The sequence below is a fragment of the Zalophus californianus genome, chromosome 5 (assembly GCF_009762305.2).
Source record: "Zalophus californianus isolate mZalCal1 chromosome 5, mZalCal1.pri.v2, whole genome shotgun sequence".
In the NCBI taxonomy this organism is placed as follows: domain Eukaryota; kingdom Metazoa; phylum Chordata; class Mammalia; order Carnivora; family Otariidae; genus Zalophus; species Zalophus californianus.
In genome coordinates, this window is record NC_045599.1 from 28,194,436 (window position 1) to 28,212,491 (window position 18,056).

Consider the following 18,056-nt stretch of genomic DNA (forward strand, 5'->3'; position numbering starts at 1 on the left):
CATTTAAAGCATATAAAGATAGTGCCTGGCATATGGTAAGCATCCAATAAGTATCAGTACTATTATCATTACAACAGGTGTGGGTTTTCTCATGCTCTTTCCGTATTGCTATTATTTTCAGTACTGCTATAAGCTGTATACCTAGCGAGAACAGTCCATGGCTACTGATAAACTAAAATCTAGAAAGTGAGATTCATTTTTTCTTTGTGTATCTTTCAGTTCAAGTGAAAGTATTTAGGAACACTTGTTGCCACAGTTCAAGGTCTCTAGAGACAGCCAGCTCCTGGCTCTAGACAAATATTCCTTTTATGGCCTTCCTTTGCATGTGTACAACCACCATTTATCATTCAGAAATCTTATTAGCTGGTCCTCTGTCTGATCTGGCCTGCCCAGAGCCAGGCTGAAGCTGTTGGAGAAGGAATGAAGAATGTTGGATCGGGTCCAAATTGTATTTCAAGGGTCTATACTCTATAGAAGAAACTTTGGTTGATAAGTCAGAGTGTGACATTTAAAAGTGTGCTCTTGTTGCACATGAAGTGATGATAAATGGCTCTGCTCTTGAAAAAGCCTCTACATCAGGACTAGTTATACGTTTTATCTGTGTGTACTATAGCACCTCGTTAAGGCCAACCTGAGATGATTCTCAGAAAACAGATTACTGCATTTAACACTGTATTCTGGTTATCAACTTGAGTTTTTGTCTACCTCACCAGAATCTAAACTCCCTGAGGTCAGGGACCATGTTAGTCCTGTATCCCCAGGACTTTGCATTCAGTAAATATATGTTGAATTGACTAGTTGCTTGTCCACAGTCATATAACTAGTAAGTGGTAGACCTAGATTTAAATCCACCGCTATCTTTACCCATTAGCTCATTTAATTTCTTATCCCTGCAAGGAAGACAGTGTCTTCATTTCACACATATGGAAACTTATGGAAAGAACAGTGACTTGCCCAAGGTACCATAGGAGACAAATGGCAGAGAGGCATTCAAACCCAGGAATGTCTGACTCCATGTGTTATTCTGGCTACCTCTCCATTAGGCCTGCAAATCATCGGACCTTATTAAGACAAAAGTTTGTGTTTCTTAAGTGGTTTTATGTACAAATGCCATTTCAGAAAAAATACGGAGTTATGGATCTGGGATAGTCATGATCTGGGAGTGCTACAGTGCATTTTCAAATTCCACTTCAAGAATAAAAAAGAGGACTTGTGTGGAGAAAACCTGTTTAATATTTTTTGGAAGGCTACTTAATATGTCGTCAAGTCTGTGTACATATTTTAGCTGTCTTCTACATTGGTATTTTCCTTTCATGAACAGTACTGGTGTAATCAGTACTGTTTTGTGGTATTTTAAAGAAGTAATGAGTCAATATTTAGAATCTTGTTAGGGAACTACGCTTGCCAGAAAATGAATGGGCTACCTTGTTTCATGTACTCTATTTGGTTTTCCTGTTGCTCCTGTCTTTCCCACTGGCAGCAGTGCCTGGACAAATGCTGTGCTCAAAGCAGAACTCAGTGCTAAGAATTACCTCCTCACACAGTCTTCACTGCTAGGCAAAAAGGAGAAACACCGCCCCTACCCTCTTAGCACTACCTAATAAAGGGTCTTCTAAGCAACCTTCTTAATTCTGGATCTTGTCCTTTCTCGCATATTCAAATTCACAGCGGGAAGAACTGGGGAAACCAGTACCTTCTGCTAAGTGGCTTGTATGTGGTGACATACGCTGGAAATTTTACAATAACTACATAAAGGGGATTTTGTAAGCAAACTACGACTAGTCCCATCCCTTCTTGTTATGGTGTAATGAAGAATATGGCAGTTCTGAGGTCATGAGTATAAAATATTTTTTTTAAAGATTTTATTTATTTATTTGAAGGAGACACAGGGAGAGAGACGGAACACAAGCAGAGGGAATGGGAGAGGGAGAAGCAGGCTTCCCACAGAGCAGGGAGCCCGATGCGGGGCTCGATCCCAGGACCCTGGGATCACGACCTGAGCCAAAGGCAGACGCTTAACGACTGAGCCACCCAGGGGTATAAAATCTTTTTTAAAAATTATAGCATGTCCCACAAAATGCGGTTCTTCATTATGATTCTAGGCTTGAGGGTCCAAACGCCTTATATTATTTGAATATTCCCCATTGTGTTAGCAGGTGGAGGTCTCAACCTACCTATCCATAACCAGTAAAGGACAGAAGCTGAGTCCTTTCAACGTGCTTTGGAAAGCATCTGACACAATTAGGCATTAATCTTTACCAACAGCGATTAAAGGCACACTTTCTGGAACCAGATAGGTGGATTCATCCTGACTCCATCACATTAGTCCTGTAATCTGAGAAATGGGGTCAAGTAGGAGTTCCAACATCACAGAACCGGGGTGAAAATCAATCCCATAAGGAAGTTACTCCCCTTCCGGACGGTCTCTGCCCATCCGCAGCGCACAGTCTGCACCACAGCCTGAGCGGCACGGGCCTAAGCCCCGCCCCCTGCCCGTCCCCACCGCGCGCAAGCGCAGCCTGGCTCCGCCGGCGACCCTGCCCAGGCTTGCGTGCTGGTCGTCGGCGGGAGATTGGGTCTCGCGATGTGCGCGTGCGTGTGCGTGCGCGATCCTTGCGAGCTCGCGCACGCCTCCCCTCGCAATACTGGGCTGTGGCGGCCTCTTCCTCTTGCGTTTGGGGTAGGACCCTGAGCGGTGGCCGCGGCGAGAGCTGAGAGCCAGCGTCCGCTTTGCCGCCACCGCCCTCGCTGCCTGCCCCTCTGACTTGGGCTCTTCGCTCAGTGCCGAGGCGACGGGCTGGGAAGGGAGCGGCGCCGGCGTGAGGTTCCCAGCTGATGGGCAACCCCTGGGCGCGCTGAGGGGCCGGGCTACCAGCGGCTTGAGGTAGGTGGGCGCGCGGGGGTTTGTCAGTGTGGCTCCGAGCAGAGTCGGGGCGGCGGGAGCTCGTGGAGAAGGCGAGAAAGGGGGCCCAGCCTGCCGGTGCGAAGAGGTCTCCGACCCACGTCTGAGGAGGGGCTCTGGCCCAGCCCGCAGCGAGAGGAGGGGCCCCGGACGTAGCCTGCTCGTCCCTCGGCGTGGAGCCATTATTGGGGGGAAATGCCTCCTGCGGCGGGGGGGGAGGGGTCACCCTTTCTTTTCTTTGAAAGGTCAAAATTAGCAGTCCTCCCTGTCCCCCGTTAAATTAAAGCCTGCCGGCTTCGAGATGGACGTCTAGATGGAGTGGTCCGTGGACTTCTGCAGCTAGCAGAACTCCCAAGTGCACGGATAGCGGGCTCTGAATTTTGGTTGTGGGAGGGTATTACGACTCTTTCTCTGGTGTGGGCGTGTATCTTCTGTAAAGTTGTTATTGTTAATGCATTAATAATCGCTTTCGGTTACAACAGGTAATACATTTCCAAACGCCTCTTGTCAAATAAGGATTCTGGCACGGGGGAAACTGCGCCGTGGGGCACAATTAAGGGGTAGAAAGAAGACAAAGAAGGCCGTTATTTATGATCTGTCTTGGTATCAAAACTTTCCGTGGTGGGACAGGATGCATGGCTTTTGGCATTTGTTTTGGCCCTCGCTGAATACACTTTCTGAGTGATGTGGGTCACAAATAGACTTTCATTTAGAATTATAAAAACATGATTCTGTATAATCGTTGCAACCCAGATGACCTGAAATAAATATCTGAGAATTAGGTGATGTTTGATCTTCGGAGGAGAGCAGAACTTGGGATTTCTTGAAAGAAAGATATTCTCCATGTTTAGAAAGCTTCAGGAATGCTTTGTGAAGTTACTAAAAATAGTTATAGTTCTTTATGTTGGCAGTAATGAGTACCACATTCAAGAAAAGGGAAAAGAATTATTTCATAAAGAACGGCTCACCCAGGGGTTTTCGTGTTTAAATACAGTAAAACAGCTTCAAGGATAGCAAGTTTTAGTGTGTGCCTTTTTTTTTTTTCCTTAGGATTAATTTATTTATTTTAGGGGGCGGGGGGAGGGGCAGAGGGAGAGAATCCCAAGCGGACTCCCCGCTGAGTTTGGAGCCGGACGCGGGGGCTCAATCCCACGACCCAAGCGGAAATCAACAGTCAGTTTCTCAACCGACTGAGCTTCCCAGGCGCCCCAGTGTGTGCTTTAAAAATTCTAATTTAGTCATAGTTAAAATATATAGAAGCTCCTAGTTGTCTCCCGTATATTCAGTGAACCATTTTTAAAGGTAATTAACCTCTGATAGACTACACATTGTGTTATGTAACCCTTGGCTTTCATTCAGTCCAAACTTTATAGAAATGTATTCATTCTGACTCTCTTTAAGAAATGTGACCTGCATACTTTCACTGAACTCTGTACTATATTATGGGAAGAGTCTTAACAAGAAAGAACAGTATGCTGCCAAGCCCTGAAGTAGGAGACATTATTAAGTGTAGGATTAGTTAATGCTTGTATATATAAATACTGCTTACAAACATATATATCGTGTGTGTGTGTGTGTGTGTGTGTGTATGTAGATGATGATACACAAAAGGATCTAATGCTGTTGATTCCCATCTTGAGGTTGAAATCCCAAAGTAGAAAGGATGGGTTTTAGCTCTTTCCTTTTTAGTTAACTACATCAGTAACTGTCATAGTAGATTAATTTCTTTTCCAACTTTTTTTTTTTTTTTTAAAGAGAGCTCAGGCTGTGGGTGAGTAGAGTGGGGAGGGGCAGAGGGAGAGAGAATCTTAAGCAGGCTTCACACCCAACTTGAAGCCCCACGCGGGGCTCTATCTCATGACCCTAAGATCATGACCCTTTCGAAATCACTTAACAGAGCCACCCTGGTGCCCCTCTTTTCTAGCTTCTTAATCAGTTATTGAGTAAGTAGAATACTGTGCTGATTTTTTGACAGCAGGGAAGGAAAACATAAAACATATAGAAGACTTGAGCTTAGAAATGTTCTTCAGGTCAGTGTCTCATTGTTTGTCCATTGGAATAAACAACTTTACTCCTGTTTTGTGTCCTAGTGCTTACAATAGTGTTTTGCTTGGGCTTGGCTCTCAATAAATGTGAGCCGTGTCAGAAGTAAATTAACATAATACAAACCAAATGCCTAAATTCCTGGAGAAGATTAAAGGAATTGGTGAAAAGTGCCTTTCTTTCTTTCTTTTTTAATTACAGGTCTACTTTTTAAATAGTGTATTTTTTTTTTCAATGTTTGTTTGTATCCGAGTAGAAGATACTGGCCACCTTGCCTTTAAGAGCCTAACGTAATGTAAGCTGGCTCTGTATCCTGAGTGCTAATATATGGGAATGCTCTGTTAAATTAAGAGGAAGTAAAGTTAAGGGAAGTAAAGTCCAGAGGAAAGGTTTTGATAAATTAATGATAGGAACTTAAAAGGCCTGAAATGTAAAGCACTGAAATAGACTGTAGGAAGAAACATTTTCTTCCTTTACTGTCATTGCTGGTTGTGGAAGGGAACTTGTACCTTTCTACCTCGTTTTACTAGAGCTTTCCTTGCAGCAGGGTGATTTCTGACTGATAAAATTGAAAAGGGGGTAACTTTTTCTCTTAAAATCTTCTCAGAGGTCTGTGTTTCTCTTTGTTTTTGCATGGGGTCTCTAGTCTAACTTTATTGGCAATAAACTAGTATTTTGATTCCTAATTCCTGTTTATATGTCTCAATTAGTTTATAACTTGAAGGGGAAAGGAAGTGGTTAGTCCCTTCACAGAGTCCAATGTTAGCTTTTCTTCAATTTGGAAAACAAATCTGTTTGACTTTGTAGATATTATCAACAGAAAGATTTTGTGGATATTTGGAGAGGTATGAGCAAAAGAGGTGAATAAAAAACAGGAATATTTTAAAGTGGGTCTTATGTTTTCATTTTAGTATAGCTGGGTCATTCTCATGGTAGGGGGTGAGTTTTGCCCCCCCCACGCCCCCCACGCCCCCCGCCAGGGAATATTTGGCAATGTATGGGGAAACTTTAGGTTGTCAAATTGGGAGGGAGAAGAGAGTGTAGTTACTGACATCTAGTGGGTAGAGGTTAGGAATGCTCCTAAGCATCTTAAAATACACAGGACACCCCCTGCCCAAGAATTATCTGATTCAAATGACAGTGCTACTCTTGAGAAACCCTGATGTAGTTGTGTATTATGCTGAAATTGTTGGTTCTGATGTCAGATTACCTGAATTCCTATTTGGCTTTACCATTTCCTAATGTGTGACCTTGCAAATTGCTAAAAATCCCTCCTTTCTGTAAAATAAGGCTAATAATAGTATGTTCCTCATAGAGTTGTGTGGATTAAATCAGATAATGTGCAAAGTGCCAAGCTTATTACCTGGCACATAGAAAATGTTTTAACTTTCAGCTAATATTACTACATTTGGAACACATCTTGATCTGTCGTTATTTCTGAGCTGAAATTAGAATTTGAGCTGGTGAAGTGATAATTAATAACATTTCTTATTATATCCTTGGGGAGTGAGCAAAGAATTACTCCTTTTAATATTTGTGTTAACTCATTTAAATTGTTCTATGTTCTCAAGTCTGTAGGCTTCTGCCATAAACAAGTAGCTTCTCATTGTAGATATTCTTCCTTTATAGTTAAGACTTTAAGCCAGCTGGCGAATAGCTCTGTATCTGTTGATTTTTAGGAAATATTTAGTAATTTGACAAATTCAGTTCTGTGACTTGATTCCCATTTCCTTTTGCCTTTATAACTGAGGTTTTGGTGCAATTTTACATGTATGGTGTGTGTAGGCAAACATTAACAGCTTAGGGGCTAGATACTACTATACACCTGTGACTCTTTTTCTAAATCTGAATTGGAACTCATATCTTTATTTTTCTAACCTTATTGGAATATAATACTTTAGTTTCACTACACTCATTTTCTGGCGCACCTGGGGAGCTCAGTCAGTTAAACATCTCCTTTGGCTCAGGCATTGATCCCGGGGTCCTGGGATCGAACCCAGCATTGGGCTCCCTGCTCAGCCGGGAGTCTACCTCTCCCTCCTCCTTCTGCCTTTCCTCCAGCTCATGCTGTCTCTCACTCTCTCTCTCTAATAAATAAATAAAATCTTTAAAAAAAAATAAACTCATTTTCTGTGTGTCTAAATGATATGGCTGTTCAGTGCTGATCTGTTATGGTAGTGGTTGTAATATATACTTTATAAAGAAAAAAAAATCACGGCGATGTTTTCACAGAACAGAGACTGGACTCTTTGTTAGTCGGTCACAGGGCTCTTTTAAGGGAAGAAGATCCACACATATTTATGATCAGGAAGAAATTGCACATTCAGCTTTTTGTCTTGATAATCATACCTTCAAAATAGAAATATTTTATTATGATTGTTACCCATATTTTTGTAGTGTAATTCTCAATTGTATAAGTGTTGATTCATTTTAGCTACTGGAAACCTTTGTTCACCTTTTATGAGTACTTCCTCCTGTTTGGATAGTTTGGATTAAAAGTTTTTGTTTTGGGGTTTTTTTATGGATTAGTTAATTTAAAGGGGGTCAGTACCTTGAGAGATTGTGTTCTTAGCTTGGCACATTCCGTGTTTTGTAAAGTGTAGCATACACTGAAGATCCTTTTTTTCCCCTTTATTTTTATTTTTTTATTTTTTTATTTTTTAAAGATTTTATTTATTTATTTGAGAGAGAGCATGAGAGGGGAAAGGGTCAGAGAGAGAAGCAGACTCCCTGCTGAGCAGGGAGCCCGATGTGGGACTCGATCCTGGGACTCCAGGATCATGACCTGAGCCAAAGGCAGTGGCTTAACCAACTGAGCCACCCAGGCGCCCCCTCCCCTTTTTTTAAAAGATTTGTTTATTTTAGCAAGCCAGCGAGATCGAGAGCGCATGCGCGAGTGGGGGAAGGGGCAGAGGGAAAGAATCTTGAAGCGGACTCCCTGCTGAGTGCGGTGCTTGAAGCAGGGCTCTATCTCATGACCCTTGAGATCATGTCCTGAGCCGAAACTAAGTCAGATGCTTAACTGAGGGAGCCACCCAGGTGCCCCAACAGTGAGGATTCTATGTCAATAATAAGTTATAATAAGGAGGAAGTGTCCCCCTTGTGGCAACTATGGCCAGATCAGACGTGTATATGTGAGAAATAAAAGGCCAAAAGAAGACATTCTAAGAATGTTAGGCAAATGGAAAAAAAAAAAAAAAAGAATAATGTTAATAGAGTTCTTGTGTTTGTTGTTATCCTTCTGGGTTTTATAATCTAGAAGAAAAGAACCTATAAAATGTAACAGATTTAGGGGTGCCTGGGTGGCTCAGTCGTTAAGCGTCTGCCTTTGGCTCAGGTCATGATCTCAGGGTCCTGGGATCGAGCCCCACATCGGGCTTCCTGCTCGGCGGGGAGCCTGCTTCTCCCTCTCCCACTCCCACTGCTTGTGTTCCCTCTCTCGCTGTGTCTCTCTCTGTCAAATAAATAAATAAAATCTTTTTTACAAAAATGTAATAGATTTATTCTCTAATTATCCACCTTTCCTTTTCCTAAGCAGAGAACATTATGGCTACTAATGCAGTATTATAGTTATCTTGTGTGACTTATGTCCATACCCTTGGTTAAGTTGAGGAAAACAAGTATCTTTGAATCCGCTGATGTGTGTTTGTTTATAAGTGGTCTGGAGTCCTGCCTGTCAGCCTAATTTTAGGTAGCCTACATAGTTTTTGGAAGACAGACTATTTTCCCACTGAATACTGTCATACAGGTGTATATTTGTATATGTGTATTTATGCATATTTGTCATTTATTTTTGGTAGAAAATGATGCATCCTGTTGCCAGCAGTAATCCGGCTTTCTGTGGGCCTGGCAAGCCTTCCTGCCTCAATGAAGATGCCATGAGAGCTGCTGATCAGTTTGACATATATTCCTCCCAGCAAAGCAAATATAGCCACACAGTCAGCCACAAACCAATGGCTTGTCAGAGGCAAGACCCATTAAATGAAACACACTTGCAGACTACAAGTGGCAGAAGTCTAGAGATAAAAGATGAACTAAAGAAAAAGAAAAATCTCAACCGATCCGGTAAACGTGGCCGACCTTCAGGAACCACCAAATCCGCAGGATACCGTACCAGCACAGGCCGACCCTTGGGAACCACCAAAGCAGCTGGATTTAAGACAAGTCCAGGCAGACCTTTGGGTACAACCAAAGCTGCAGGATACAAAGTCAGCCCAGGGAGACCTCCAGGTAGCATTAAAGCTCTATCCCGGCTTGCCGATCTTGGTTATGGCTGTGGCACCGCTGCCTTTCCTTACCCTATGATGCATGGCAGGGCAGTTCATGGGGTAGAGGAAACCAGCAGTGAAGTCAAGCCACCCAATGAGTGAGTGAGGCAGGAAAGGAGAGCCAGGTTTAGAAGGAATATTGTGAATAATCCCAAAGCTTCTGGTTTTATTTCGACATACATGGTATTATGGCCTGGGCTTTCCAAATTTGTTTTCCCGTTTGATTTGTTTTCCTGCCTTTGCTTAGAAACTGCCATATGCTGACAGATGCACTCAGGGCATGAGCAGTGGCATTGTATTTGTATATAGGTTCAAGTGTAATACCTAACTAAATCATTTTTGCTTTTCCTTTAGAGTTCTGGTTGTGTCTCATATTTCATTACTCCTTTTGGGCCATTTTAAATAGATGCTTTATGTGCTAAACAACTGAAACCATTATACCTGTTAGTTTGTGAAGTAAGCCTACAATATAATAAAGATAGTATCCAAGGTATTTTTAACTGATGGAACAAAGCAAACTAATGATTCAGGATTACTTGAGGTAATGGCTGTGAGTTTTGTAACATTTATTTTCATGAGACAGGACACAGATATTTGTATGCTTTGGCATTTACACAGACTTCAGATGTTAAAAATCTTTTAATGTTCTAGGTTTAATAAAGCAGCAGAAGCTTATTTATTTTATTTTATTGATTTACATGGTATTAATTGATTTAACCATCATTCCTAAAAGAATTCTTTAGTGTTTGCCTTTCAACAATGATACGTTGTGTATTTTTTAATTGCCTAAGAGCATATATACCAAACACTACAAACAATTCATATTTACACAAAAATTAAACTTTTTAATGAAAACACATTACATTTCTGGTGAAATATGCATTCTGAGAATAGCATACTTAATATAATAGAAAAACATTCTTAAGGTCTGCATGTAGCTGTAGTCACTACATTTTGCCTTTCATTTGTTTAGTTTTAAAGCATTATACTTAAAACATTTATTAATGTTCATTCATTCAAAATTTTATTAGTTTTTTTCCTGAGAAATTGTCCCATTGCATTAGCACTTACTGTGGTTTCAGGTTTATATCTACCAAAGGACACAAATTGAATGGTAGAGTCTAAAACTGGTATAAACAAAATGCAATTGTCTGACTGTCAGAACCCAAATATTAAGAAATATATTGGAATCCATCTATGCATGAATCATGTAAAAATATGTTGATTAGTTTAATTAAAAATCTAATTGTTGGCTCCAGTGAGACCACTTCATCCAAAAGAAAATTTTTTCCAACAATGTTTGCTTTAGAAGCAAGATAGAAAAGAAAAAGTATTGGGTAGATGTGTATGGTAGGGACAGAGAGAAATCACTCTTCTCCCCTTTCTGAAAGTAATAGTCTTCGTTAATATGCATTTTATTTATTCTGAGTTCTCAATAAAATAAACTTTACAAACTTTGGATTTGAAAAAAAATTCCACTCAAATTGTGGAATTTTAAATGCCTTTGAGATTATAGTGTAGATTTGCAGGACCCAAAAACTTTTAAAATAATTAGAATTTTAAAAGGGTGCACATTGTGTTATTTGGGCTTGCTCTCAGTTAATGCAAACTCTCGTTATTGCAAATGGATGTCATGTTTTGTACCTTTTCATCAGGAAAAAAGCAGCAAGCCTTCAGGCATTCCAGTGATGCCTGACACAATGAGCTGGACTTATGCTGCTCTTTATATAGTAGGAGGTGTTGCATTGTATGTGGGGACTGTGTGCACTGGCATCTAAGACAGTGAGTGACCTCAACAATTTTAGCTTTGCACAAACCATAGAGAACAATATTGGATGACTATATAATAAGTTGTAACATTCTGGCAGCTAAATTGTTACAAGAGTTTCTCCTTGCAGAAGCTTAAAATATAAAACTTTGAATAATTTACTCAGAACAGTGTAACTTCTGACACACAAATGCTTACATCTTTATTCATATGTTTATCCAGTTTTGATATGTATCTGTCATTTAGCTGTTTCTCAAGGTGATGTTCAGCAGTTGGCTACTTAAAAATCCTCTTTTGAGTTCCTGAAAATAACTTTAATTAAATGTTCTACCGTAGGGTAATGTATATCACCGTTAAGGATTTGGTTGCCTCTTGTTTTATACTGTGTCCATTTGACAATATCCTTTAGGTTTATTTTCATTCCTGATTTTGTTGTACATACCCTTCCCTTTCTCTCTTGCCATTGCTTCATTCATTCATTGCCCTGCCTCTTTCCCATCCTCCAGCACATCTACTCAGTGGTGCTGTGCTGTGTGTCAGAAGATAAAGCAGGTGTATTATTGTATAATGAATTTTGTATACATGTTAATGAAATGGTGAAATCAGCTAAAGGAATTCTGTTCATAACAGTGTTTATTAATATCAGGAGGCGAATGGCTACAGTTGTGAATGGTTAACATTGTTTAGAAAGCTGAATTTTCTGTTCATGTAAGCATTTACCTGGAGTAATTAGATCTGTATGGTGGTGAGCATCTCCTGATTCCACTTCCTTTTCTCCTTGTGAAGTTTATTGGTGCCATGCTGAAGAGAAAGACATCTAAGTGATAACATGAAGTCTTAAAATATAAAATATTTTTACTTCTCTATAAAGACTACATTGTGCATCTTTTGTAACACTGTCTCTTGTCATGATAAACACTGAAATAGCATGTTAAACAATTGCCTATACTTAATATAATCAGTTGGGGAAAACTGGCCTTTTCCTCCAACTGTGTGATTGTTCCTTGAAAGGTAAATTGCTAATTTTATATTGTATAATTCTGTTCTTCATAAAATAGGTTTCACTATTCTATATTAAAACTGTTGGTCAGAAAATGATCTGCTTTCAAGTAAGTTTGCTTTACTTTTTTTCTTTGACAACTATTTTAACATGCCTTATTTATTATATTAACAAATAAGCAGCTAATACAGATGAAATTTTCATTTTTTGACAGATATAACCTTGCATAACTAATCTTTAGTATGGGATGATTTTGATACTATCTTTGGAGTTTTGCACTGGATATTAAAAAAATACTGGCATAATGTATTGGAAGAAAATAAGTATCTGATTAATTTTTAATATTTGGGGACATTTTTAAAATCAGTGTTCAATTAGACTAAAATATTCTTTATATTTTTTATTTACTTTTTAAAGAAGACATCTGTTAAAGTAATGAAAGTAATCTTCATTCCAAACTGATGTTTGTGTGAATTTACATGTATATTTTCATGATGTAATAGAGTTTCTTTGAGTTAAGGAGGAAAAAACAATTATCTGGATCCATTTATTAGGTTAAAGGTGATCCAGCCAGTGTAAGAAAAACCAGTGTATGAGCTAAAGAAAAAAAAAAAACCTTCTCCTTTATATTCTAAGAAGCTTTAAAAAAATAATTCAGGGGATGTTGGCGATACCTGCTGCTCTTGTCAGTCATTGTCTCTATATGCAGTAAAATTTTGTGATCCCTTTATGATATAAAAATTCACAACAGTTAAAAACATTTTTTTCCTTGGACATAAAATATTTAGATGCTATTATATTTTTGTTTTTATTATGGCTTCCCTATACGCTATTAAACTCTAGGATGTATCTAAATCTTTCCTTTGCTTTTCCCTCCCCCTCCTCCAAAGTAGGTAAATCTGTACTCTCACATACAATGTATTTAATTTTTGGAAATTTTAATGCTATAGTAAATCAAGTGTGTGATTTATAGTAATCAGACCACTTTGATTCTTTAAGTTTCACAGTTTCCTTTTTCCACAGATAATTACAGAGAAAATAATTACCAATTAACTAATACAAGCACGCTGTCCTCTGCTGTAAAAAGTCTGAATAGATACTGTGTATGTTTTTATGTCCATGAACTTGAGCTACTCGTGTGCAATTATGTGTATGGGAATGGAGTAGTGTTCATGATTTGTATCTACATCATCATATGGATGTATATTTATTAATAAAGTCATTACTTTAAAACCAACTATGTTTACTGCTTTATTTTCTTAGCACAATATTTGTGAAGTAGAGGAATGGTAAGTGGTAAATATTTATCATGACTGGATCTCGTATTTTCCTGCCTGTGCTTTCTGAAATCTGCCCCTCTGTACTTTTGTTTTTCTCAAAATAGTAATATTTGTATATCTGTAATTTAAAATCCTAACTTTTTGGGCGCCTGGGTGGCTCAGATGGTTAAGCGTCTGCCTTCGGCTCAGGTCATGATCCTAGGGTCCTGGGATCGAGTTCCCGCATCAAACTCCCTGCTAGGCAGGGAGCCTGCTTCTCCCTCTGCCTCTCTCTCTCTCTCTGACTCTCATGAATAAATAAATAAATAAAAACATTTAAAAAAAATAAAATCCTAACTTTTTAAAAAGATTTTACTTATTTATTTGACAGAGAGACACAGCGAGAGAGGGAACACAAGCAGGGGGAGTGGGAGAGGGAGAAGCAGGCTTCCTGCTGAGCCCGGAGCCCAATGCGGGCCTCAATCCCAGGACCCTGGGATCATGACCTGAGCGGAAGGCAGACGCTTAATGACTGAGCCACCTAGGCACCCCCATCTATGGCTGCTTTTGTAATAAAATGGCAGAGCTGAGAAGTTTTGACATAAGACTAGCAAGACATAAATTATTTACTAATTATTCCTTTATGGGAAAGTTTGCTGACCCCTCATGTAGAAGAATAAATTGGAGTAGGAAACAAATGAAATTTGAATTTCAAAACCTGAATGAATGATGGCTTTTTTTGCTTTTGAATTGTTTTAAATATTCTTCAAGTTATACTTTTTTTTTAGGTTTTTATTTATTTTTTGATACAGCGAGAGAGGGAACACAAGTAGGGGGAGTGGGAGAAGGAGAAGCAGGCTTCCCACTGAGCAGGGAGCCCAATGTGGGGCTCGATCTCAGGATCCTGGGATCATGACCTGAGCTGAATGCAGATGCTTAACGACTGAGCCACCCAGGTGCTCTTCAAATTATACTTAAAAGCATTTTTATGTGTGCTTTTCCTCAAATTGTTGAAGTACTTGGACTTCTACATGAGAAGGTGCCATTGATTAGGTGTACTGTTCCTAATCTGGGAAGAGATCTACACCATCATAGTACTGGATCATTCACTGTGGCCGGAAGGATTACTTAGTCACAATGTTTATACCACATTTTCTGTAGGTCTTTGTAATGGTTTTATAGTAAAAATGTATTTGTCCATTGTAGTTATACTTGCCAAAATTCTCATTCTCTGGCAGTTGTCAAAAAAGCCAGCCAACTGAAGATTTGTAGGTTGAAGAGAAGGCAGTCTCCATTTACCACCTAGAATTTATGCCTTGAATATAATTAACACTTGTGGTTTTGACCCCATTAGTCGCCAGTGGTGTGTGAGAATCACAAACAACTTTTGGGAAGATGTAAATCAATTGGCATTTCATAGTTTTATAACAACATAGAAGCATGAATTTTGGAACAAATGCATCGAATATTACACTTTTGCTAAGAATGTCCTACTAGAATGAAAGTAGGTCTGCTGCCACCATACCTTTTCCCTTCTTAGCACCCAAATTTCTTTGTTCTGAGTTTATAAGGATTTCATCATTAATACCAATCAGTCCTGTTTCAAGATGTGTGTCACAAGTATCTCGTTAAGTACATGGGAATTTTAATACCTGATTTCTGTAAGAGCATTAGAGTAGTAGAGGTGAAAAGACAGAGGTGAAGTGGGGTAAACTGTTGGCAAGCAGAATACACGTGGCCTTTTTGGTGATAGCATTGTAAAAAGTCACCCTTAAAGGAACTTCTAGTTGCTTCAAAATTAATGCCAAACTTAAATCCTTTCTAAAAATCAAAGCACAAAACCCCCATTGGAGTAGAAGTATAACAGGGTACAGTGATAATGGTTTTAGTATAGTACTTGGCATAAATAATGAACACTTTACATGCTTTCATTAAATCACTGCAGTTTTATTGAATGGTGTCAAAGGAATTGGAACACCCCTGTTACTGTTAAGAAAACTTGAATCCTATGGAAGTTAAATAATTCACCCAGAATTATACACCCAGTAAGTAGTCAGCTGGGGCTCTTAACCACGATCTTCTACTCACCATTGGAAAATTTTTTAAATGGTATTTTAAACAGATCGGCCTCTAATCTCTCTCTAGTAGTAGGGATTTTTGTACTGGCCTGCGATAAATAAATGTTGCTTTGGAAAACTAATATATTCATTTTGTCTTCATGCCAGTAGCTCTTCTGAGAACCTAGGGGCTCTGAAGTAGCTTCTTAAGGAGAGTGACAAAAAAGTTAGACTTTTCTTTTTCTCGAATTTGTCTTTTTCTTTCTTTTTTTAAGATTTTATTTATTTGACAGCACAAGCAGGGGGAGCGGCAGGCAGAAGGAGAGGGAGCAGCCGGATCCCTGGGGAGCAAGAAGCCTGAAGCGGGGCTCGATCCCAGGTCCCTGGGATCATGACCCGAGCTGAAGGCAGTCACTTAACCAACTGAGCCACCCAGGTGCCCTACTAATTTATCTTTTTCATTATTCTTAAAATCTTTAGTCCTTTTTGTTAGGTGTTTATTGCCATATGAACTAGGCATGTTTTTGTGTACAGTCTGCCCATTTTGTCTTTGAGCTGCCTGGTACTATTTAGTGACCGCTAAGAAGTTGGTATGTGATATAATGTCTATCAGCTGTCCCTTTATCCTTGGGCTAGCCCTCACAACAGACACAAGTTCTTTCCCCTTGTCGTTTTTGTATTGATTTTACTTGCTAATTTTGTTAATTTGCCTCAAATAACCTATCAATCTCATCAAGGAAAATATTTTTAATTAGTTTTGGAAAATCCTAGTTTCTATATTTACATGACCCTTGGTTTGTAATAATGCTGTTTTTGATACTGGAAATTTTAATCTTTATCAGGCTAATGTATTTCTGAGTATCTCAGGTTTCCCATTTTATCTACCTATCTGTATCCTGTGTATCAGGGTTTACAGAAATGATAGGGTTTTGTTTTTTTTTTTAAGATTTTATTTTATTTACTTTTTTAAAGACATTTTTTTTAAGCAAGCTCTGTACCCATCCTGGGGCTTGAACTCACAACCCCGAGATCAGGAGTTGCATGTTCTTCTGACTGAGCCAGCCAGGCGCCCATATGGTAATGATAGTTGTAACAGAGGCCCCGAAATGCGATGGCTCTGATAAAGGTAGCCTATTTCTCACCACATAAATGTCTTGTGTAGTCTTTCAAAGACCTGGTCTCCAAGTGAGTTTTGCCATGTCCAAAACATGGTTTCCAAGATTACTCCGTTTTTATTTTAGTTGGCTAAAGGAAGAGGCTTTGGAAGTCCAGGCCCTTTTAAGTAAGTTGTGTCACTTCTCACAGTTCTTTGACTAAAGGTTGGTCACATGATTGCCTATGACTGCAAGAGGCACTGGGAAGTCTAGTTCATTCTTGGGCAGCCACGATCAGTTATGGAAGGAGAGAATGGATTTTAGTGGCAATCTTTACCGCATCCCTGTAGGTAGGGGTTGTGGGCCAAACTTGGAAGTGGAATGAAGAAGCAAAATCCTACAGATTACCTGAAACCAAACTGATGTTTTTGAAGCTAATTTAAATCATTACTAGGTGTCATATTTTTTTGAACAACTGTTATTCATTAAAGATTTGAGTGCTGTCTTTGGGCCAAACACTATTATGAGTGCACTAGACGACTGGTCTGTAGTCTAATGAAAGGTTCAGCCAAGTAAACAGACAATTATACAATATAATCAATTCTATTTCCGGAGTAAATGGGGGAGGAGGCTATAAAAATATGCGAGATGAAATATTTAAGCTAAGCACTGAAAGATGAGATGGATTGAAATGTGGAAGAGGGGAGAGTATTGGAGACAGAAGGAAGAAAACACACAAAAGCCTGGAGAGCATGATATTCTTTAACAATGAATAATTGTAGGGTGAGTGGTAGTGGTGAACAAGGATTGAGAAGGGGAGATGAAATGGACCTAAATATAGAAGGACCCAGAAAATCAATTTAGAGTTTCAATTTTGAGGACAATGGTGAGCCCGTTGGAAGGTTTTAAGTAAGAGAATGACTTACATTTGTAGTTTAGGTTGGCTTGGAGGAGGAGAGATTAGAGGCAGGCACCGTGGTAAAGTCTCATTTGGGTGAGATACTAAGATTAGGGTTGCACAATGGGGAAGAGAGAGGGGGGAGATTGTGATCTGAGACACGTAGTTAATAAAACCTGGTGTCAGTATTGAGGGGAAAAGAGAAATCAAAGATAATGAGTGGGGGCGGCACCCAGTTGACTTAGTTAGTGGATCATGCATCTCTTGATCTCGGGCTTGCAAGTTCAAATCCCATGCTCGGTGTAGAGATTACTTAAAACTGAAATCTTAAAAAAAATAATAATAATGAGTGGTGACAGAGTATTAACCAGACTAGGGAACGTGTGAGTGTGTGCATGGTGGGGGAGGTGGTTAGATGGAGCATATCCAAACCGAGTATGATGGTTCAGATGGCCCCTGCCTACATCAAAGGGTTGTTTTTTCTAGAATAGCCCAAGATCTACCCCTTTGTGGATGAAAGTAAATACTGGTTTTATAGCTGATGGAGGGTACAAGGCAGAAAGGAACTACTTTTTTTCTTTTTTTGAATTGAGGTATAATTGACATACATTATATTAGTTTCAGGTGCACAACATGATATACTATTTTTATATATTGCAAAATGATCTCTACAATAAGTTTAGTTAACATCTGTCACCATACATAGTTGCACGATTTTTCTTGTGGTGAAAACTTTTTTTTTTAAGATTTTATTTATTTATCTGACA

The 18,056-nt window shown here is 39.3% G+C and overlaps 1 protein-coding gene across 1 annotated transcript; it reads left to right on the forward strand.

Annotated features, from left to right (window-relative positions):
* Positions 1 to 2,583: 2,583 nt before the first annotated feature.
* Positions 2,584 to 13,218, forward strand: C5H5orf24 (chromosome 5 C5orf24 homolog). Its single transcript, XM_027606032.2, has 2 exons — positions 2,584 to 2,884; positions 8,746 to 13,218. The coding sequence occupies exon 2, from the start codon at positions 8,749 to 8,751 to the stop codon at positions 9,313 to 9,315; it is 567 nt and encodes a 188-aa protein (XP_027461833.1). The 5' UTR covers positions 2,584 to 2,884; positions 8,746 to 8,748; the 3' UTR covers positions 9,316 to 13,218.
* Positions 13,219 to 18,056: the final 4,838 nt, after the last annotated feature.

Excerpts from the sequence above, each read along its gene's own strand:
- C5H5orf24 (XM_027606032.2), top strand. The coding sequence starts at position 8,749 with ATGATGCATCCTGTTGCCAGCAGTAATCCGGCTTTCTGTGGGCCTGGC.